At 40.0% G+C, this 24,871-nt stretch overlaps 1 protein-coding gene across 1 annotated transcript in view; it reads left to right on the top strand.

Annotated features, from left to right (window-relative positions):
* Positions 1 to 24,871, top strand: part of GPC3 (glypican 3) — a 632,751-nt gene that overhangs the window by 547,061 nt on the left and 60,819 nt on the right. Inside the window, exon 7 of the mRNA XM_066357199.1 lies at positions 13,468 to 13,627. Coding sequence (XP_066213296.1) covers positions 13,468 to 13,627 — 160 coding nt within the window. The remainder of the gene's footprint in view (positions 1 to 13,467; positions 13,628 to 24,871) is intronic.

Raw genomic sequence — 24,871 nt, 5'->3', positions numbered from 1 at the left:
CTCTGCCACTCTGTGGGATAACACAGACGCACACTGCCAAGGCACTTGGAGGAATCTCTTGCCCACTATCTACGCACGCAGACCTGGATATCAGGCTGGCCGCCTCTCACTCTGAGTGAAACCCTTTCCCGCATGGAAAAGTTGCAGCGTTGGAATTGGCTCTCGCTCCGTCCCCGGGTGCGGCTTTTTCAAGGTGCTGGGGCAGCCCGAGATTCCGCTTTTTGACCCACACAAAGGCCCCTGACTCTGCCCCTCTGTGGGATAACACGGGCGGGCACTGTCGAGGCACTCAGAGGAATCTCTCGCTCACTATCTGCGCACGCAGACCAGGATAACAGGCCAGCCGGCTCACCCTCTGAGTGAAACCCCCACCCGCACGGAAAAGTTACGGCGTTGAAATTGGCTCTCGCTCCGTCCCCATGCGCGGCTCCCTCAGGGTGCTGGGGTGGTCCGAAGATTCCGCTTTTGGCCCACACTGAGGCCTCTGACTCTGCCCCTCTGTGGGGTAACACGGGTGCCCACTCCGGAGGCACTCAGAGGAATCTCTTGCTCACTCTCCGTGCGTGCCAACCAGGATATCAGGCCAGCTGCCTCACCCTCTGAGTGAATCCCCCGCCTGCATGGAAAAGTTCCAGCATTGGAATTGGCTCTTGCTCCCTCCCCTTGCGCGGCTTTCCCAGGGCGCTGGGGCGTCCCGGAGATTCCACTTTCAGCCCACACAAAGGCCTCTGACTCTGCCTCTCTGTGGGATAACACGGGCGCACACTCCCGGGGCTTTTGAAGGAATCTTTCGCCCACTATCTGCATGCGCCGACCCGGAGATCGGGGAAAATGGCTGCCCCGCTAGTCTTTCTTTGTCTGGGTTTGGCGCGAGTGTTAGCTTGTATTGCCCGGGTTGCCACAGGAACAGTTTTTCCTTGGCTTGGATCTCTGTGCCACAGCCTGGTTCGGCCGTTTGTGCCGCGGCCTGAATCTATTCACCCCCTTTGCCTGCCTCAGTTTCTATATTCTCAGTTCCCAGTGAAAGCTGCCCTGTTTAGGTTAGTGAGGAAGGCGGAGCATTTCTTACTCCCTATTTCCTTCGGGGTTTGATTATATATTTAGCCAATTTTTCGCTTGACCATACCTTCCGGTGTATTACAAAACATCTGGAGGCTCCAAGGATAGGTTTTTCTGTTTCTGGTTGAAGATCTTGTTGAGTTTTGGGTGAGGTTTATCGGTATTGCTTCCTACCGTGCCATTACTCTGATGTCATCTATGTAATATCTTGATATACTTTTACACTGGAACCATTGCCCTTCATCTATGGCCCTCATCAAACTAAGGCCATTGTTTTGGAAACTGAGCAGTGCTATGTGGTTTCACAGATGTCTTCAAAGTAAGTTTTTCTTCCAGAAAATGTTATATTTTGTCATTGTGGCTTTTCACAACAATTTAAAACTGACACAAGGACAAAAATCACTAATCTTCAGCAGTGGCCGTAGCCAGGGTCAGATGCCTTCAGAGAGAAATTGAACTTCGTGTCCTCCAAGTGTACCTTGCTGTGTTTGCATTTTGCTGCCACACCTGGCAAAGTAGAAGGACTTGACAGCTTCTTGAGGGTAGGCCAGCATTGACTCCAGCCTGATAACTAGAAGTGTGCTTTTGGGGGTTTTTGGCCCCTTAACCTGAGATTCAGTTCAGTAAGGCTAGAAATCCTAAAATAGGACACCACCAAGCCAAGAATGAACACACAGGCCAGTTAATCTAACAGACAGAGTACTCATCCAGTATTGGAAGAGGATCATTAGGGGCCCTTGGGAAACATATTCAGCCACTGAGGGCATGGGTTAGCCACATCCCTTTGTATTGGTTGGTTCATTTTCTTTAAAAGATCATTTTTTTTGTCTTCTTCTTTGCCTTGACCTCACTTTACCAGGGGAGCAGAGGAGTCTCCCTCAAATGGACAAGATTATGGGGCCTGCTTCTCAGGGTAGCCTTAATAAAGTGAATGCCAGCAGACAGTCACACAGTCTACCTGAGCATCTGTCTAGCTGACTAGATCAGTGTATCCAGGGCTCCCAGGCAGGAATCAGCTATTACCAGAGCAACAGCAATGATACATCAGAACCAGGGTTGAAGAGATAGAGATTGGGAGAAATTTCAAGTCAGTGAAAAAAATGTTATTTTGTTAACCCATTGCTTCATTCTTTCAGTTACCAGGCATTCCCTGAGCACCTATTATGTGTCAGACACTGTGCTTATCCCAGGTCCATGTCTTTCCCAAACTAATGCTGGAGTACATAAACCCTCTTCCCCAGTCCCATTCCGAATGGTTGTTAAACAGTTTTCAGGATAAAAATGGGCATGTTACCTCACTTCTCTTTCAACTCCAATTTTCTTATTTATAAAATGAGGCTGATCGTCATGGCGAGATGACTCAGTTGGTTAGAGTGTTCTTCTAATACATAAAGGTTGTAGGTTCAATCCCTGGTCAAGGCACATACAGGAACAGATAGACATTTCTGTCTGTTTGTCTGCCCATTCTTCTCTCTCTCAAATCAATAAATTAAATGTGTGTATAAAATAAATGAGGCTAATAATACTTGCCCCACTGCCTCACAGGAGTCCTGGGTGCATCAATGAGAAAAGAAATATGAAGTGCTTTTAATTATACAAATAATGAAATGTTGATAGAAATAACAGAATAACGAAGATTTATTGAAGATCTATAGGATTCCACAGAATGAGCCCTAACCAGGCTAGAACCAAATGTTAAGTGATGCCAAAAATTTAGAATTTGTCTCCTCTAGAGATTCAGATTTTACAAATATAACCTTTTTACTATATAATATTAACATGTCATTGTGTGAACACTAACTGCTAGATACTAAGTTCAATGTTTTCAACTTGATTATCTTATTCAATCTACACAGTCATGCAATGTGGGAGATAGGTACATGTATTATTATACCCATTTTAATATATAAGAAACATAAAGCTCAGAAAAGTTAAAGGATAACTTATTTATAGTAGTAGGGCTAGTAAGTGATAAAGTCTAGATTTGAACAGAACTTTTCTCACCCCAGAGTATAAGTTTTTAACCAACATGGTATGCTTCCTCTTGGAAAAGAATAAAACTCTATATAGTTGTAAACTGTTGGTAATATTATTATAAACTGCTTACTTTAAGGCAGTGGTTAGCTTCCTAAAACTGCAAAGACCATTTCTGCCACTGGGAAGGAGCCCCACCAAAATTATTTCAATTTGAGAGATGACGTCAGAGTAATGGCAGGGTAGGAAGCGGTACCGATAAATCTCCCCCAAAACTCAACAAGACCTTCAACCAGAAACAGAAAAACCTATACTTGGAGCCTCCAGATGCTTCGCAATATACCCGAAGGTATGGTTGAGTGAAAAATTGGCTAAATATATAACCAAACCCCGAAGGAAAAAGGGAGTAAGAAATGCTCCGCCTTCCTCACTAACCTAAACAGGGCGGCTTTCTCTGGTAACTGTGAATATAGAAACTGAGGTGGGCAAAGGGGGTGAATAGATCCAGGCCGCGGCACAAACAGCCAAACCAGGCTGTGGCATGGAGATCCAAGCCGAGCAAAATCATTTCAATTCTATCCCAAGTTTGTTTCTTTCACATCCTGGTTTGTTTTACTATCCCGACATTTATTTAATTGTGAGGACTTATTTTCATAAGTTTCAGTGCTATATTAACAACCAGAGTAAACTTTGGGAAGCTGGAAGTGGTAGAGAAAGTGTGTGCTGTGGATAAAAAGTGAACATGGAAGCAACACCCAGACAAAAGCATGTCTGAGTATGGGCGGCCTTCTTACTGATGCCACATGGATGCACAGGCTGTTGCCAGTCCTTTTGCTCTTTTTTAAACATTTCTGTGTGTATGCTTAATGCACAGACCTTACCTTACCTGGGGCATCCAGAAGGGTTTCTCAGACTCCTCTTTCTGGTGCCTCAGTGTTTGGCCACGGGGTGTGACTTGTTTTGCCCGACAAGGCATTTGCAGTAAGCTCTTCATATCTGCTACTGTGGCTGCTACTCTTCTCCTTCCTTCTCCTTCTTTGCCTCCTTCTCCTCTTTCTTCTTCTTTCCCCTTTCTTACTCTTTGAGATCATCCTCCACATCAGCAGAGTTAACATGTTCAAGAACTTATTATCTTGCCAAGCAATGTGCTAAACAGTTTGCATGCATTATTCTATTTGTTCATTCATTCATTTAATGATTATTATTGACCATTTATTTTGTACTGAACACTGTGCCGTTCACTGATAATCAAAAACAGACTATTTCTTATGTTAGTCTGATGGAGTGGCAACAGGGAATATATAATTACAAATGGTGGAAAGTTCTATGAAAGAAGGATACATATGGAATGTGAATAGTGCTATTTAATTCTTCAAGAACCCTATGAAGTTAATGAATAGCATTATCTCCATTTTACAGTTAAGGAAACTGAAGCCCAGAAAGGTCAAGTGACTTGTCCAAAGTAACACAGCTAGTACATAAGCTGAATAGAGATTCAAATCCATATTGGTTATATTCCAAAGCTCACACTCTTAACTGCTATATTTTATTGCCTCTCCAGTGTGTAAACTGCATATGTAGCCATTAATTATAGCCCTCTTCATTAGGGTTCTGGCTTCATCTGAAATGTGGGGAATTACCATTGTTTCCAATTGTTTTGGCAATGGTTTGTGCATTCGTTCAAAGAAAGTGTGCGAGCAAAGCAGAGGTCACATGCCCTAGGCCTTGTGGATGTGCACAGAATATAAATAATAATGGCATTCCAAAAAAAGCAGAGATTCATTGGAGCCATCAATTAGCTTATGCTGCTCAAATACAGACAGTAAAGCATGTGTTTACATTGCTGTGGACATGGAAAGCCAGGCCCCCAAAGCATTCCTTGTAGGTTGTATAAAGCTGAGCATCCAGATAGTTCAAAATCAGTTTTGTAAGCCCAGCTTAATAGCTTTAAAATGTAATTTGGATTCCAGATATTTTAAAAATGCCTAGAAAGAGATATGTGAGTAGCAAAAAATGACAAAACCAGCTAACTCCTCAAAATACATACCAAGCCCCATATTTTCAGTATCTATTTTGTTACTTATTCTTTCTTTTTAGTATTAAGTACTTTAATAAAGTAAAGAAAAGTACTCTTAGCCATGTAGCAGCAGGAAATAAATTTTTCATTTTATTCTAACTGTTGCCTGAAGCTTTTCAGGACAAGCCCATTTATGATGAGATAGGTTGATTATTTAAGATGGCAAGGCTGGGGAAAGTAAGCAGGAGGCGTCTAGTGTCATCATCTCCCACACCCGGCTCTCCAACCCAGTACATAGCAAAGGCCTTCACATCAAGCTATAGTTCATGGCTAACATCTGAAAAATTGAGATTGAACTGAAAATTATCTCAGGTAAAGGTACTCAAGTTGGCAAAAATATAAAATGAAGGCCCCATTGATTGATGTCTTTATCTAAGATAGCATGCTTTTCTTGAAAAGCTCTGGACTTGGAAGGAGAAGACTTTATTTTTAATGAGCTCTCTATCACTTACTTAGTGAGTTGATCAGGTAATGTCCCCTCTCTGAGCCTCAGTAGCCTCCCTTGATGTGAGAAATGGGGGTCGCAGTCTTCCTTGTTACACAAATTGGTGGTGAGGATTCAAGGATTATGGGAGAGAACACTGTTAAGCTCTAACACAATGTGTGGCTGAAGTTCTTAACTTTGCAATCAAGATAATTCCAAGAGGCACATTATTTATACCATATAGACAGATCAAGAGTTGCTGGCCTGACCTGTGGTGGCGCAGTGGATAAAAGCATCGACCTGGAACACTGAGGTTGCTGGTTCAAAGCCCCAGGCTTCCCTGGTCAAGGCACATATGGGAGTTGATGCTTTCTGCTCCTCCCTCCCTTCTCTCTCTGTCTCTTTCTCTCCAAAATGAATAAATAAAAATTTAAAAAAAGAGTTGCTGCTCTCGCTGGTCTAATTTGCAGCATATTTGATCCTCCTAAGAATACCCAGTATATCCTTTGATCTCTGTTCTCCTGTCAACCAAGCACAAAGAGAGCTTTGGCCAAATCACATTGTCCTATGATGCAGAGCTCTTATTATCTTGGTTACTATGGTTTTAAGAACATGGAATTACTAAATTTTAGAAAGCAGTTTTTTCCTCCACTGTGGTTCTAATTTTCTTAAGTATTTATTCCAGACTTTTTTTGTTGTTTCATTTTATTATACAACCCTGAGTACCTGTTTTAAAATTAACTTCAAACATTTCCCTTTTTAATAAAACAAAGCTATCTACCTTTACACATGGGTATTGTCATTAACTCTAAAGATAAATATTGATCAATATCACCCTGTTAAAGTTAATTTTCTAAATAAAATTTAAAATTTGCTCAGCGGTAGAGTGTCAGCCCAGCGTGTGGAAGTCCCAGGTTCAATTCCCAGCCAGGGCACGCAGGAGAAGCGCCCATCTGCTTCTGCACCCTTCCCCCTCTCTTTTTTTTAAATTTTTAAATTTTATTATTGATTTTAGAAAGAGGAGAGAGAGAGAGAAGGTGAGGAAGGAAAAGGAAGCATCAACTCCTGGTTGCTTCTCATATGCACCTTGACTGAGCAAGCCCAGGGCTTCAAACCAACAACCACTGCATTCTAGGTCGACACTGTATCCACTGCACCAGCATAGGTCAGGCCCCCTCTCTTTTCTCTCTGTCTCTCTGTTTCACTCCCACAGCCAAGGCTCCCCTGGAGCAAAGTTGGTCCGGGCACTGAGGGTGGCTCCATGGCCTCTGCCTCAGGTGCTAGAATGGCTCTGTTGCCACGGAGCAATGCCCCTGATGAGCAGAGTATCACCCCCAGGTGGGCATGCTGGGTGGATCCCAGTCGGGCACATGTGGGAGTCTGTCTCTCTGCTTGCTTGTTTCTCACTTCAGAAATATACAAAAAAAAATTTTTTTAATTTAAAAAAAGGTCATTATGTCTGTATCTAAGTGGGAAGGAAATCATCAGGTTGAATTTACTTTAAAAAGAAATGGCTTGACCAGGCAGTAGCTCAGTAAATACAGCATTGGCCTGGCATGCTGAAGATCCAGGTTAAAAATCCCAAGGTAGCCAGCTTGGGTGCATGCTCACCAGCTTGAGTGTGGGGTTGCCAGTTTGAGCATGGAATTGTGGATATGACCCAACAGTCACTGGCTTGAGCCCAAGAGTCACTGGCTTGAAACCCAAAGTCACTTGCCTGAGCCCAAGGGTCACTGGCTTGAGCAGGGGTTCACTGACTCAGCTGGAGCTTCTGGCAAGGGCACATGTGGGAGAGGAGTCATTGAACAACTGAGGTGCCGCAGCTGTGGGTTGATACTTCTCGTCTCTCTCCCTTCCTGTCTGTCCCTGTCTCCCTCCCTCCCTCTCTCTCTCTCTCTGTCTCTCTCTCTCTCTCTCTCTCTCTCTCTCTCTCTCTCTCTCTCTCTCTCTCACACACACACACACACACACACACACACACACACACACACGCTTTTAAAAAAAAGTGGTTTGAAGAGCATGTTTTAAGACCATGGGCCTAGGGCAAATCTTGTCCAGACATGGATTCAGGTGGTCTCTGGGAAGTTCTTTAACACTGCAGGGGTTTTCTTATTATTGTGGACTGTGATTTGCTCATGATAAGTTAGAGGGGCAGATCTAGTTAAAATGTAGATTTCTGAGCTTTGCCCCAGACCTACTAAATCAGAAGCTCTGTGGGTGGTGCCAGGGAGCTTGAGTTTTCAATCATCCTAGGTGATTCTTACAAAATTGTAGACTCACTCCTATGGTGTATAAAAATGTACATACCCTTTGACCCATTAATCCTACTAGTGGGAAGCTAAGGAAGTAATCCAAAATATAGAAAAAGTTATGTGAATGCTCCTGATACTCCATCTTTATTTATAGAAGCAAAAGAACTAGAAGCAATATAAATATTCAATATTCAGAGAATAATTAAGTAAATTTCGGTGGATCCAGTATTGGTATTGCACTAAATATTTTATCACATTTAAAGTGTTACATTTATCACAATTTCTTCATTACAGCAATTCTATAAGGCAGACATTATTTTCCTCCTTTTATAGATGAGGACATTGAGGTTTAGGGAAAGTAAGCAGCAGGGTTAATAAATGGGAAAAAAGTTAATAAATGAAAAAATCTAGAATTCCAAACTCAGTCAGTTTGATTCTAAAGTCCAAGTTTAACTATGTAAAAATGTAAGCCAAAAACCCCTACCTTTGGAAAATACAAGTGTTGTTTGAGTTTGAAAACTAAGTTTTTTCCCCTTATTTTTTCACCTTTTTATATTGTCATTAACATTGATTGTAATTAACAATAATTAACATTTTAAATTATAAAATAAAAATGGATTGAATATTTAAGCAACTCTGATAGTCTCATGTTTCTCAAACAGTGTTGCAAAGAGGAGTAGCTGAGGTATGAAAGACCTTCCCACTAAGGAGTGCCAAACAATGAATGGCAGAAATGTCGAGTTCATAGAATGGTTGCGAGGGTAGTGGAGTGAATAATCAGACCTGTGTTTTAACAAGATAGTTTACATTGATTATAATTATTCTGAGCCATGGCTTTTAGAAAGCCAATAAGATAGTGTCCTTTGAAAATGGCAAACAGTTAATCAAAAGCACTAGGCACCTAGTTACCTGATTTTGGATGCAAGGCCCTTGTAACTTTCTTTTTGTAAAGTAAGTGTTCAGTCTGGAAGACATTGTAAAGAGTGAGAGAGGGAACAAAGAGGTCAATATTGTGAATTGTAATTAGCTGATTTGATTTCTGTTCCAAATTCCAGGCTGTACTGAATCCACAGTACTTGTTGGCAATTTCTCATCTCAGACAAAGCACCCTTCTTTCGACATTCTGGAGCTTCAAACTGTTCTTTAGGACTTTTATATTAACAATAGCTTTCTAGGTTTGGATTTGTTTGTTAATGTGTGAGGGTTAAGGTCATCAGCACATGTCTGTGTAAAACGGTTTGAAAGTACACTATACTTCTTTTCACTGTTGAAGATATCTCCAAAATGGGAATAATTTAAGAACTAAAGAAGTTATCTCAATGGCACAGTTTTAAAGTTATTTTTAATTGCACTTTAAAAAAATGAACTACCAGAGAATACTAAGGACATTGTACATGAGGTTGGAAAAATGGCCTCTCAATGATTAGCTACAGATCTTAGCTAGCGTCATCCATAAGGATTAAGCTATTCATTCACAAGTTCTTGTATAATTAATCTGTTCTTTGGCTTTCTCCTTTTTCTTCAGTTTGAGGGAGTAGCTTTTAAATTTTTTAAAGATACCATACCACTTAATTTGGCTTTAGTTCAGTAGCACATTTGTTGAGTGCCTACTATGTGCAAAACACTGCCTTAAATGCTATAGAGTTCAAAGATAAATAAGACACACAGACCCCAGGCAGCTCAATGTGCTGGTGAAGCAAAGTGACGTGTACAAATAAATAGTACCAGGTTGCATACATGCAAAGCTATTTAAGAGGTACACAGATAAAGGGAACAGTGGTAGAAGAGGGAAAAGTAGAACTATAATGACCATCTGTGGTAACCAGGAAGGCATTATTAATGAAGTGATATTGGAACTTGGCTTGAAAGAATGCAGTGTTTTCAATAGACAGAAATGAGAACAGCTCCTATCAGGTGCTCAATTAATGATTTCTGAAAGGATAAATGAAAGACACAGATGTGACATGTGCTTGAGGAATAGCAAGTTCAATAATCTATACCTAACCATACATTCTCTTATATGAACAACTCTAATTCAGGTAATTCATGACATATATGGAGGATGTGTTTTTGAAAATTAACCTAAAAGTTATTATGTTGAAAGCAATTTTCCCATAAAAAATTATAGTAAAGGGAGAGATTACGAGGTTTTGATCTACTGAAGTGATATTATAGTCTAGATTACTAGTACTCAGAGAGTGGTTTATAGACCCTGGTAATCCATGAAACCCAAGTGTGCAAAATTATTTACACAAATATACCAAGATGTTATTTGCATATTTCACTGTGTTGATATTTGCACTAATGGTGCAAAAGCAATGGTAAGTACAACCTTTGGTACCACAGTATGAAGCAAGGCAGTGGCTCCAAACTGTACTAGTAGTTATCCTATTCTTCAATGGCATACACTTGCAGGAAATTAAAAGGCAGTTTAATAATTAAGGATGTCATTGCTGAAGCAGTAAAAATGATTAATTAATTAAACCTTAACCCTTTAGTATACTTTTAAAATATTCTTTGTTATGAAATATGAGGTACATTTAAGGTATTCCTGTTGTAAATTGTGTCGATGTATGTGTCAAAGAAAAACACTTATGGGATTATTTAAGCTATGGTTTAACTAGCCTCTTTTTTCATGAAACACCACTTTTATTTGAGATAACTGGCAAACTGGTTATATATTACAGACTTGAGTGTTTGCTAAACATTTTCTTCAAAAGGAACAAAGAGACCCTGTCAGTTAAAGGAAAAATGAACAGTATTTGTTGCCAATGATAAAATTCCAACTTTCAAGAAAAAAAATTAAAATTTTGGAAAATTTGTATTTCCTACCATGAGCTTCAAGGCTTTCTAATACTTAAAAACTTTCCTAATGAGATTGTAAGTGATGTCAATGAATATGATTTTTTTTATATTATGTAATGAATAGTGTTAACATTGAAGAGATCTGCATAGCTCAGTGGACCAATATTTTCTGCATTGCCCATGCGTGATGATACAAAATGGGTAAAAGACGCAATGAAAGTTCAAACATACCAATGGATTTTAATGTAACAGAACATGAAAAGTTTATTTATACGGTTTCATATTCTGCACTGCAACTAACCTTTCCCACTGGAGTTTTTCTATAGTATCAGTGAAAAATATTCACAATTACCTGATAAGGCTACTAAAATATTCTTTCTTCCCCCATGACATATTTTGTTTGAAAGACTGGATTTTCTGCAAATGATTCAACAAAAACAACATATAATAACAGACTGAATGGACAAGCAAATATGAGAATTCAGTTATCATAGTAAGCTGGACATTCAAGAAATTTGCAGAAATGTAAAAGAACGCCACCTTTCCTTCTATTTTATGTCAGAGAAAATATATTTATTTTTCAGGGAGCTGTTGGGAGGGGGGCTAAGGGAGATGTTGAGGGGAGTATGGGGAGGGAGGGTGCTTTTGGGGAGACACTAGAAGCTATGTAAACACAATAAATAAATTAATTAAAAAGGCATAAAAATTTTATCTTGTTAACACATCTTTGTGTTATTATTTTTATGTTTAAATTAGCTACTAAATATTTTTTGACAGAGACAGAGAGGGAGACAGACAGGAACAGAGAGACAGAAAGGGAGAGAGATGAGAAGCATCAATCATCTTTTGCAGCACCTTAGTTGTTCATTGATTGCTTTCTCATATGTGCCTTGACCGGGGGGCTACAGCAGAATGAGTGACCCCTTGCTCAAGCCAGTGACCTTGGGCTCTAGCCAGCAACCTTGGGCTTCAAGCTAGCGACCTTTGGGCACAAGCAAGCAACCATGGGGTCATGTCTATGATCCCATGCTCAAGTCAGGGACCCTGTGCTCAAGCTGGATGAGCCCATGCTCAAGCCAGCGACCTTGGGGTTTCAAACCTGGATCCTCTGCATTCCAGTCCAACACTCTATCCACTGCGTCAGCACCTGATCAGGTTTAGGTATTAAATATTTCAAATCTCTCATTTATAATTTCTAAAATTGTAAATGCCAATAGGTATACCATATTTCTCCATGTATAAGATGCTCTAGTGTGTAAGACACACCTTAATTTTGGGGCCTGAAATTTGGAAAAATAATGTGTTACATAAAGTTATTGAACTTAAGTTTTATTCATCATAAAATTAATACAAGTCCTTATCCATGCAAAAAAAATAAAAGGCAGGAAATTCAAGTAAAATAAATCTACAACCACTGTATAAGACACACGCAGTTTTTAGACCCCCAAATTTTTTAAAAATAGTCTTTTTTATACATGGAGAAATATGGTAACTTGTATAAACAAAAGTTCTCTGGGATTCCCAATAAGAGTATTAAGGGGTCCTGACAACATAAAGTTTGAGAACCACTGGTCTGGCTTATCCTACTCTTTGTGTCTATAGTATACATTTAGATTTGTAAGATGGATGGTAGAGGATAGAGGAGGATGGGAGAGGGGATGCATTAGAGCAGCAGGGTGGAGATGATGCTGGAGTGGCAGATGGTAGGTAGGTTATTACATTTTACGACACCATTAGAAGTTATTGAGGAAGAAAGAACTTTTTGCACTTTCTTTTATTCCTTAAAAAATAAACCTACAGAGTCAAACTTCTGTATGATATGTAACTGGTTCCAAGTTGATATTGGTATAGCAGCTAAGTCACAAATAGAGAGCATAAAGGTATATTTTGCAGTGACAATAAACACAGACAACAGAAACCAAAACATGCCTGTGTATGTAGCATTATTTCCTAAATGCCTCTTTCACAATCACAGAAATATCCATTTCAGTATACCTAGCATCTTTTGTTGGCTGTTATTGAAAAATAGAAGATTTAGAACTAAAGAGGGGAACAGAGCTAGAAAAGAAAGAAAGGATAGTGGAATACAGCCTTGGAGAGAGACGGTGAGGAAAAAAATAAAATGTAGTCTAAGAACTGCCCTCAGAGACCACTCATGCTGTAAGCTAAGCTTCTGGGTCAGTGGAAAGACTTTTGGTAAGTGGGAGTCACCATAATATAAGAAAGGCATTGACAATGTGACTGAAAAGCCAGACACTGAAGAGCAAAACAAACGTGCCTCTTAGTAGACATATTATCTATAAAAAAATAAATTTCAGTATTCATACACAATATTTTAAGTTTGTTTAGTGATCAAGGAATAGGGCATGGGAATTAATTGTAAGTATTCATTTAAAGTGTATATTAAAATTCAACTGTTATTCTCTTCATTTTGTGGCAAGCATTTGTTGTTTTAATTTAGTAAATGTAAATATAGTTATAAGGTGCTTTTATAGGGATTATTCCTGACATTGGTTTCCACTCAGCCTATAAGTATGTTTTGCCTATGCTGTGTTCCATTCATCATTGGTGTGTTCTCTTACCATGGAGGCTTTCAGGAACTTAAATACTGTAGTATGAAAAGGTCTGATGCAGTATACACTCTGGTATAAGTGAAGTAGAGGAGTAGACAGTCATATAAAATGTCATAGAAAGGTCCAGGAGTATAAAACTCCAAAATATATAAGCAGTTTATACCTATATAAATTTGAAAATGATTTTTAAAAGCTTCTGTGTAACTCATTCAGCATTTTTTATTCCTCCTGGTAATAATACACTGTTGTAGACCTACCCAAGAAATATGAAGAGCTGCTATATTTCTGTCTGTTTTCTTTCAGCTTCTGAGAACCATGTCTGTGCCCAAAAGTAGAGTTCTAGATAAAAACCTTGATGAAGAAGGGCTTGAAAGTGGAGATTGTGGTGATGATGAAGATGAGTGCATTGGAGGCTCTGGTGATGGAATGATGAAAGTGAAGAATCAGCTCCGCTTCCTTGCAGGTAACTGATTAGTGCCGGCTCAAATCTGAGCTAAAATGGTGATGCTTGGGAATTAAAAACCAATTGAGTCTGCTCTCTGTAACTCCCCTAAAATTTCTGCAACACACAATGCTATCAACTCTTCAAAGAAAGGCTATAGAAAATGAAGTTCTCAGGTGGCCTTTTTTAAATCTCTGGACCTGGGTAGATTACACTCCATGTTTTTCATTGTCTAGTGAACTGACCTAATCAGTTGGCTGTTTCCCATTGGATGTTTCTTTGGTTATTTTTAGTTATAAAACAAATACAACCTTGGGAGTCTACTGAAAACTAATGACGGGGTAACTTTCTAAGGAAAAGACATCCACTGACCCTCTCTTCTTAGAACATCATACTTGCTTTGTTTTCTTACAATTAGTCGAACATAGGTAGACTATGACACATAACTGCAGAGCTACATAAAGTCAACAGCAATAGAGACAAAATAAAATCAAGCTGCTGAGGTCAAGAACGCAAAACAATAGCCCTGGCCGGATAAACCGGTTGTGCATCGTCCTGCTATGCAGAGGTTATTGGTTCAATCTTTGATCAGTGAACATACAGGAACAAATTGATGTTTCTGTCTGTCTGTCTGTCTGTCTCTCTCATCTTTCATCTCCCTCTAGAATCAATCAATAATTTAAAAAATAAAGAAGAAGGCAAAACAATAGCAACAACAACAAAAATCCCCTCGCATTTGTATTCGTTTTCCTAGTTATACAGTACTCTTTTATGGATAAGTGTTCTTGTTTCCATTTTACAGATAAGAAAATTGGGGCTCAAGGAAGAAATGAGACTTATCTAAATGGAATAACTGGAAATCTAATTTTGCACTTGAGACTTATAGTGCCATATTCTTTCCTCTTCAGTTCACAGACTTCTAGAAATCCTACTGACTGCCCTCTAGACCCTCCTTCTGCCTTTTTCCTTCACTAGTATTTTTTAATCTTGCCCTGAAACTGGGTCCTATTCAGATGTCTCTTCTTAAGCCTCTGTCTTCTCTCTCTTCTCCAGAGGAAACACAGATCTCATTCACTTTGGCTCTTATAATTATTTTATGATTTTTGCCCCCCCTCCAAATTAACAACTAACCTGAGATCTGCCCTCTTAAAGTAACATTTAAGTATACAGTATAGTATTGTTAATTATATGCAAATTGTACACTAGATCTCTAGAACATTTTCATTGACTGAAACTCTATGGCTATTGAACAGTAGCTCCCCTCTTCCCCCTCCCTCAACCCCTGGCACCACCATCTTACTTTCTGTTTCTATGAGTTTGGCTGCTCTGGATACCTTACAAAAGTGAACTCTTATGGCATTTACCATTCTGTGCCTGACTTATTTTACCAATCATGTCTTCAAGATTCATTCATGATGTAGTATATGATAAGATTTCCTTATATTTTTAAGGCTGAATAATATTCCATTGTATATATGTGCCATGATTTTTTCATCCATTTAACCACTAATGGACATTAAATTGTTTTCACCTCTTGGCTATTATGGGTAATTTGCAATAAACATTCTTTCACTATTATACCACTGTGGGGACAACTCATAAATCCATTAACCTTCAGTCTTAACTGCTCTCCTGAGATATCATCCCACATTTCTAGCTGCCTACTAGCCATTTCTACCTGGCTTTCCTACCGTTACCCCAACTCTGTGTGTCACAGATCAAATTTACCAGTACACAGTCCAAAATTGATTACTCCCTTAATATCTTTTTTTAATGCCACCATTCTCCTGGTCACTAAGACACAAAACTGAAATCATCTTTGACTATTCCTTCTACCTTGCCCTTCATATATACTTGGATCCCAAATCCCTGTATATTATTGGTATTTTTTCCAGCTTCTGGCACTGCTTCCTTTTTTTTAGGTTTGTTGTTGTTGTTGTTGTTGTTGTTTTTTGCATTTTTCCGAAGCTGGAAACAGGGAGGCAGTCAGACAGACTCCCACATGCGCTTGACCGGGATCCACCTGGCATGCCCACCAGGGGGAGATGCTCCACCCCTCTGGGGCGTCACTCTGTTGCATCCAGAGCCATTCTAGCACCTGAGGCAGAGGCCACAGAGCCATCCTCAGCGCCAGGGCAAACCTTGCTCTAGTGGAGCCTTGGCTGCGGGAGGGGAAGAGAGAGACAGAAAGGAAAGAGAGGGGGAGGGGTGGAGAAGCAGATGGGCGCTTCTCCTGTGTGCCCTGGCCGGGAATCAAACCTGGGACTCCTGCACGCCAGGCCAATGTTCTACCACTGAGCCAACTGGCCAGGGCTGGCACTGCTTCCTTTATATTCCTCACTCTTACATATTCTATTTCCATCACATCTTAAGTGTTCTCCAGGCTTGAGGGCTAAGGAAGGAGCATTGAGAGCTTTATACCAGCACACTAGAGAACAAAGAATTATAGACTCAAGCAGAAGATTCCACCAAATTAATTTTTCTAAAGCATCTTTTACCTCTCCCTGGCTCAAATGCCTCTTCTTGTCTCAACTGCCTGAGGAACAAGGCCTCAGACTCCTTAGCAGGGTTCTGGTTCAGCCTAAACTATGCTTCTGGCTTTGTTTCCCACCACTACTCCACAGGAACCGGCCACATTGGCAGAAACAACCATACCTATGTCCCATGATCCCTGTAAACATACTGCTTTTGTTTCTATCTTCATGCCATTGCCTACTTTTATTTCTATATGGCTTTTATTCCTTCATAAATTATACCCATACTTCAAAGTGCATTTCAATCATGGTGTAGTGAAAATAATAAGCTTAGGGGTAAAACAAACTTGTATTTGATTTCTGGCTCAATTCTTTATGCGTTAGCAGGACCTAGGACAAGTTTACTTAGCCTCTTGTGTAAGTCTCCACTTCCTCATACATCGAATGGCAATCATTACCCCAACTTCATAGAACTATTGCAGGATTAAAGGAGTAAACATTGTAAAGCATCTAGCCCAGTGTCTAGCACATACTAGGTGCTCCTTAATCACTAGTTTCCTTTCACGAATTATTTTACTACCATCTCAGTCTATAGTTATCTTCATCCTCTGAATCACTAAAATAAATTCTGTCAATGCTTTCAATAAATAGACTGCAGTGGTTTCCAAGTTCCATTCCTATGGCATAACATGATCACTCAGAACCAGACATTTTATAAGAAAAATGTTGAATAAAAATAATAAGTAAAATAATAACAGCTAATATTCGTTGGACATTTACCATAGTGCTCCATATTCATTGGACACTTACCATAGTACTCCAAGCAGTGTGCCAGAACTTTATATGCATTGTCCCCTATTATTTTCACAGCACCTCTATGAACTCAAGGTTATTATTATTCCCACTCTACCGATGAGAAAATTTATCCTGGAAGAGGTAGAGTAATTTAGTTAAGGTCACGCTGTCTTTAACGACTGAGTCAGGATTCAGAGCCAAACATTGAGACTTCAAAAGCCAGTCTGTGAACAACCCAATTATGATTCTTCTTTCTCAGCTCATCTATACAATCATAAAAGATTGAAATCTGCTCTGCATTTTGCTACCCAGGAAAGATTTTGGTCATCCAATAGTTTTTCAGATGATTAGGCAAAATATTAACTGGTCCCAGTGTGGACCCCTAGGACACACCACTATTCATACTTCTCCAAAAAGTTCCTGCTCATCCCTCCTCTTGTTTTCCTGCCTATAAGCTACTTCCCTATCCATTTCAAAACACTACTTCACAGTTCCATGGTGACTTAACCTTTTAAACAATGTTTGATATGGGACCTTGTCAAGGCCCTTTTATAAATCAAAATAGATTATATCCATTGGTTTCCCTTTGTCCACATGCACATTTATTCTCTCAAAGAATTGTAGTCAATTAGGTCAGCATGATTAAACCTAAGTGCTTTGTAAATTGTAAAACACTACGCAAATGGTGGGCAATTTAATTCACAGGAAAAATGATGCCTTGCTCCCAATAGGTTACACTTGCCTAACATGTTCAGTGATCCTACCAGCCTGGATTCTTTGGATCTCCTTTGAAATGTTTCTCCTGGAGAGGAGACCCATTGGCAATTTGCCAGACTCATGACACACTAGCTACTTGGAACAACAGGCTATACACTTTGGTCAGCAATTATACAATTTTACTCAAAATATGGAGAGATGCCATCTGGTCCTGGTGATTCATCAACATCTATTTAGTCAACCAGACTTGGAACACTGTGTTTGTTTACCATTATCTCATTTAGAATTTCCAAAGGAAAATTTGAGAATGAAAAATAAGGCTGTTCCAACTCTCTTCTGTCCCTTTTGTCCCTGAACAGACCTTTTGCACTGTAAGCAGTAAGTGGTCCTACTGGCTGGCTTCCCTGGCTCACTTCTTCCCTTCTTTAGAGACACTGGATGAAGTGCAGGACACCTAGTTTCTATACCTGGCATTGCTTCTAACTCCCATGTGTCTGAGGTCAAGTCCCTTACTCTTTCTAGAAGTTGTAAAATAAAGAGAATGCCCAAACAAATTTGTCCAGCTATACTAGTGCCAGCAATCTGTGATTATGTTCCATTTATTTGGCTCTAGTTCTTGGCAAGGTACTCATTGAAGTCTTCTAAAAGACATCTTTTGAGTTTTCTTCTGACCTTGCAGGTTCCCACTTTTCTTCTCCTCAGCTATTTCCACTTTCAAAATGATCTTATTTTCTCTACTCTTGCCCTTTTGACATTTCCAATCTAGCAAGCCAGGCTTCTTACCAAGGGCTACCTACACCTGGCCCTCAGCACACCTATACACCAGAGTGCTAATAAGTTTGGAACAGTTTCCATACTTTTTGGTCTATATTCATTTTAAAACTCTTCCTCCCAAAGCTTGCCAAGTGCTCTCTTTTTTTATAATTCTTATTTCTAAGTTTAACACAGAATTCTTAGGCTCTGCCCCTTCTTTCCGATTGTTGGATTTCAACGTTGGTGAGATGACTATGACATGATGTCTCACCAATGGTTGTAGCTTAACTTGTCCCTTTCACTTCTCACTACCACAAGTAATGTGTATCACTTTTGGTGGATTACTTCTCCCTCAGCTCGTTTCACAGGGTTGTGGTGATTAAATAGAATAATCTGGCCCTGGCCAGTTGGCTCAGCAGTATAGTATCAGCCAGGCATTTGGAAGTCTTTAGTTCGATTCCTGGTCAGGGCACACAGGAGAGGTGACCATCTGCTTCTCCACCCCTCCCTCTCTCTCTCTTCTCTTCCCTTACCTCAGCCATGTCTCTAATGGTTCGAACAAATTGACCCTTGGCACTGAGAATGGCTCCATGGCCTCGCCTCAAGCACTAAAATTGCTTGGTTGCCAAGCAATGGAGTAACACTCAAGATGGGCAGAGCATCACCCCATAGAGGGCTTCCCAGGTGGATCCTGATCAGGGCGCTGCAGGAGTCTGTCTCTCTGCCTCACTGCCTCCTACTTAATAAAGAATAATAATAAATTATTTATTAATAATTAATAATAAATTAAAAATAAAATAAAATCATCTAACCCTGGCCAGTTGGCTCAGTGGATAGAATGTCAGCCCAGTGTATGGACGTCCTGGGTTCAATCTCCAGTCAGGGCACACAAAAGAAGTGACCACCTGCTTCTCTATCCCTCCCTCTCCCCCTTCCCTCTCTCTTACCATCTCATAGCTAGTTGCTCAATTGGTTGGAGCATCAGCTCTCAGTGCTGAGGATAGCTCCATTTATTCAAGCATTGGCCCCAGATAGGGGTTGCTGGGTGGACCCCAGTGAGGGTGCATATGAAAGTCTGTCTATCTCCCCACTTCTCTCTCTCTCTCTATCTCTCTCTCTCTCTCTCTCTCTCTCTCTCTCTCTCTCTCTTATAAATAAATAAATAAATAGTCCATGCAAAGCATTTGGCATGTGCCTTGCACCTAGCAAGTACTCAGAACATGATATCTACTACTAAACCTAGTAGTCCATTGTTATTGTTGCTGCTGAAATTTGGGAGCTCAAAGAGTCTGAAAACGTAGATTAGAATTGCCTTGTTACTTTGTTTGTTTAAGACCCATGAAAGGGCCTGACCAGGTGGTGGCACAGTGGATACAGCATTGACCTGAAACACTGAAGACCCAGGTTTGAACCTCTGAGGTAGCCAACTTGATTGCTCGCTTACCTTGAGTGTAGGCTCACCAGCTTGAGCATGGGGTCACCAGCTTGAGTGCAGGATCAGCTTGAGCATGGGATCATGAACATGACACCATGGTCGCTGGCTTGAATCCAAGGTTGCTGGCTTGAGCCCAAGGTAGCTGAATTGAGCTGAAGGTCACTGGCTCAGCTGGGGGCCCTCAGTCAAGGTATATATGAGAAAGCAATCAATGAGCAATTAAAGCATTGCAACAACAAGTTGATGGTTCTCATCTCTCTCCTTTCCTGTCTGTTGTTCTTCTCTCTCTCTTTCTCCCTCTCTCTTTCTCTTGCTCACTTGCTTGCTAAGAAAAAGAATAATAATAATAATTTTAATAGACATGAAGTCCAGAAGTAAAACCACATATATATAGTCAAATAATTTTTGATAAAGGGGCCAACAACACACAATGGAGAAAAGAAAGCCTCTTCAATAAATGGTGCTGGGAAAACTGGAAAGCCACATGCAAAAGAATGAAACTGGACTACAGTTTGTCCCCCTCTACTAAAATTAACTCAAAATGGATCAAAGATCTAAACATAAGACCTGAAACAATTAAGTACATAGAAGAAGACATAGGTACTCAACTCATGGACCTGGGTTTTAAAGAGCATTTTATGAATTTGACTCCAAAGGCAAGGGAAGTGAAGGCAAAAATAAATGAATGGGACTACATCAGACTAAGAAGTTTTTGCTCAGCAAGAGAAACTGATAACAAAATAAACAGACAGCCAACTAAATGGGAAATGATATTTGCAAACAACAGCTCAGATAAGGGCCTAATATCCAAAATATACAAAGAACTCATAAAACTCAACAACAAACAAACAAACAATCCAATAAAAAAATATGGGAAGAGGACATGAACAGACACTTCTCCCAGGAAGAAATACAAATGGCCAACAGATATATGAAAAGATGCTCATCTTCATTAGTTACTAGAGAAATGCAAATCAAAACTAAAATGAGATACCACCTCACACCTGTTAGATTAGCTATTATCAACAAGACAGGTAATAGCAAACGTTGGATAGGCTGTGGAGAAAAAGGAGCCCTCATTCACTCTTGGTGGGAATGTAAAGTAGTACAACCATTATGGAAGAAAGTATGGTGGTTCCTCAGAAAACTGAAAATAGAACTACCTTATGACCCAGCAATCCCTCTACTGGGTATATACCCCCAAAACTCAGAAACATTGATATGTAAAGACACATGCAGCCCCATGTTCATTGAAGCATTGTTCACAGTGGCTAGGACATGGAAACAACCAAAAATCCCGTCAATAGATGACTGGATAGAGAAGATGTGGCACATATACACTATGGAATACTACTCAGCCATAAGAAATGATGACATCGGATCATTTACAGCAAAATGGTGGGATCTTGATAACATGATACGAAGTGAAATAAGTAAATCAGAAAAAAACAGGAACTGCATTATTCCATATGTAGGTGGGACATAAAAGTGAAACTAAGAGACATTGATAAGAGTGTGGTGGTTACGGGGGGAGAGGGGGAAAAGGAGAGGGAAAGGGGGAGGGGGAGTGGCACAAAGAAAACTAGATAGAAGGTGACAGAGGACAAGCTGACTTTGGGTGATGGGTATGCAACATAATTGAATGACAAGATAACCTGGACTTGTTATCTTTGAATATATGTATCCTGATTTATTGATGTCGCCCCATTAAAAAAATAAAATTATTTTAAAAAATTAGACATGAAGGGCAATTAAAACTAGATAACCAACATTCAGCAATACCCCTTGACCCTTTCTTGCTCCAAATGGAGTCCATGGTCCAGCAGCATCTGTATCATCTGGGAGTTACTTAGAAAAGCAGAATCTCTGGCCCTACCCCAGACCTACTGAATCAGAAGGTCATGTTAAGAAGATCCCTAGATGATCTGTCTGCAGCCTTCACCACCTTCTAACTGAGCAATTGAGGCATTTAGGCTTAATAATTCAAACATCTAAGAACCCACTAAATCACTCCACAATGAGCTAAGTATTCTAGGAAGTATAAAACAGGTCCAAAGCCAAGTCATCCAGGTGACAGGTTAGGACACTTGGGTTCAAGTCCTAGCCCATTTACTAACAGTGGGAATTTGACCAAGTTATGTAGCTGCTGTGAGCCTCTGTTTCTCCATTTCTAAAATGGGGGAATTATCTTTGCCTACATCAATAAGATACCGTGAAAATCAGTGTGAAAGTACTTTGTAACCTGTTAAGCACTACCAGTATTTATAACAACCAGAAGCCTATTATTATTATTCCAAAACTTCTCGAAGCTCTTTGGCTTTTTCACATCTCTTTTTAGCACATATTTTCTGAAACAATTGAATTTAACCTGTGAGTTATGAGATGTTTGTGCACTGAACACCTGTTTTAAGATTCCCTTCCAAAGACAGATCATCCATGATAAACTTAGTGCCATAAGCTGACTGCCTTGTTGCCAGGCTACCATTAGCATTGTTTCTAGTTATTGGCCTTGTGAAAACTCTTACTGTGAGCTGTTTGGGAAACTGGCTACTCCCTCTTCTTTGGCTGGGACTGATCCCTGAGAAGCTTTGCAAGTTCTAGCCAGGTGTCCCTGGCCAAGACATGATGACTAAACATCTTAAGCATCAGCCTCCTCTCCGCCAAGTCCCCACTGTCACCCACGCAGAAACACACACATATGCGAGTATGCATGCACGCATGTGCACGCACTCATATAGGTATGCACACCTGCTGCTGGATACACACTTGAAATATACGCTCACAAATCAACTCAGAGCAAAGAAAAAAGCACTTATCTTAGAGACATCTGCATTACCACTCCCTCACTGCTTGTCATCTCTAGACCTGTTCTTGCTCCAGCTTGCACTATTCTGTGGGTACAAATAGAACATTCTGGTAAGTCTAATGTCTTTATAACTGTAAGTCATTAAAAAAAACCCAAATATAATCATGGCTCAAGCTAAGCCAAAGACAAGACATTATGATCATGGATACTGTGAAAACCTATTTATTTGGATGATAAAAATGGAAACAGACTGTAGAAGAAAGAAACATTTCTTGCTGATTCATGGGAGTAAGAGGAGTTTCAGCTGGTTGATGGTAGACTGAGGAGGAGCTCAAAAAGCATATCTTGCAATTAGGCCTTGAATAGGTATTAAAACCAAATGGCTGTTTCTTGCCCATATTAAACAAATGATTCTTGTGAAAATGTTTGCCCTCAAGAGGCTTTCACTCTCTCCGTGTCAGTCTGGGAACTGAAAAGAGAAAACATGTCACTTGTTCTTTGGCTGGGAGTGTGGGTGACGGTGAAACCAAGGCCTAGGTAGGTCCTTTTTGCTTTGTCTCTGTTATCTCCAGGTGTTGTGAGGGAAAGCAGCTGTCTGATCCTTCCCCCAACAATCACTTCTTTCCAGCAGTACTGCAGTGAAGCCATTAAGACTTCACAGCCATGGACCCCATGAGTCTCTGCACCAAATATTATCTCCCAATATTATTCACATTCTGAAGGCAAAAGAACAGTGACTCCAAAAACACAGCAATTAGAAAATATTGTGAGCCAATGATTTTTTTTTCCAGTGGAATAAGTGTAATCTTATATTTCTACTCCTAACATGCCTTTGCACATAGGAAAGATGAAGGACTTTAATAGCTTAATTGTTACTCTAAATTGTCAAGTGAAATCTTTATTAAATGTGGGCTGGTAGTTGGGTGTATTCATAAATTCATTAATGGGTTGGTCTGATGAAAAGGATAAAATACATGAAGGAACTTTATATTTGGCCTTTTATCATGGGTGACATCTGTAAAATTTTCATGCCCTAGAACAAATTATATTGCCTGCTGAAGAATTAGTGGAAAGTTTGTAGACGGTTTTGTGGTTGTTATTGTTTTGTTTGTTTGTGGTTTTGATTTTTGCTAGAGAGACATGGAGGGGGACAGACAAGAAGGGAGAGAGATAAGAAGCATCAGTTCTTTGTTGCAGCTCCTTAGTTGTTCATTGATTGCTTTCTTATATGTGCCTTGACTGGGGTGGCTTCAGCAGAGCCAGTGACCCCTTGCTCAAGCCAGCGACGCTGGGCTCAAGGCAGCGACCTTAGCCTCAAGGCAGCGACCTTGGGGTCATATCTATGATCCCACGCTCAAGCCAGAGACCTCAGGATTTCAAACGTGGGTTCTCACCACCCCAGGTCAACATTCTCTATTTGCCACACCACCACCTGGTCAATCTTAATGGGAAAGTTGTTCAGTCTTGTTCAGAGTTCAAAATGCATGTGGATATAGTAATAATCTATTTATACCACCTTGTTGGTAACAAGTCCAGGAATAAATTTTGGAAGTTTTCCCAAACTGTGTTCTGTAGTTTAAATAACCCAAGATTACGTCCTTTATATTCTTTAAAAAGCCATCAGTCAGATCTTTGGCAAGTTGCTTCCCACTAAGTAATACATTCCTAAAATTTACAGGCAAGATCATATAGTGACTCCCTTGGAACTTTTTTCTTGGGAATATCAATTCCTCAAACATGTGACCTCAGTTAAGGGACCCCATGTCATCAATGCTGAAAGGTAGATCCCATTTGATGGGTGAACATGATACCCTCTTACCCTTAGTCGGCTGAAACTTGAAGCATAAAGAGAAGGAAGGGCATTTCATCTAAAGAGTCAAACGAACTGAGTTTCAATTGTCTCTGCCACTTCCCAGTATTGTAGCCTTGGACAAAGTCATTCAGCTCTTCTGAGCCTCACATTCATTGTGTGCAATAATAATGATGAAACATTTTCTGACCTGCTCACTTCATAAGTTGTTGAATGAAACACATGTGATAATGGATATAAAAGTACTTTAGAAACTGTAAAGCAGTTCCCCATTTAGAGTAATATTAATATTGTTTAATACCATTGTGTTATAAGTTACTTTTAATCTCCAAAAGCTTGTAGCTAAAATTATAAATGAAACCTGACCTGCGGTGGCAAAGTGTCAACCTGGAATCCTGAGGTCATCAGTTCGAAACCCCGGCTTGCCCAGTCAGGACACATATGAAAGTTGATGCTTCCTGCTTCTACCCCTTTC

This window comes from Saccopteryx leptura, chromosome X (genome assembly GCF_036850995.1).
Source record: "Saccopteryx leptura isolate mSacLep1 chromosome X, mSacLep1_pri_phased_curated, whole genome shotgun sequence".
NCBI lineage: Eukaryota > Metazoa > Chordata > Mammalia > Chiroptera > Emballonuridae > Saccopteryx > Saccopteryx leptura.
The sequence above is the reverse complement of the archived record's forward strand: the minus strand, read 5'-3'. Positions and strand labels throughout refer to the sequence as shown.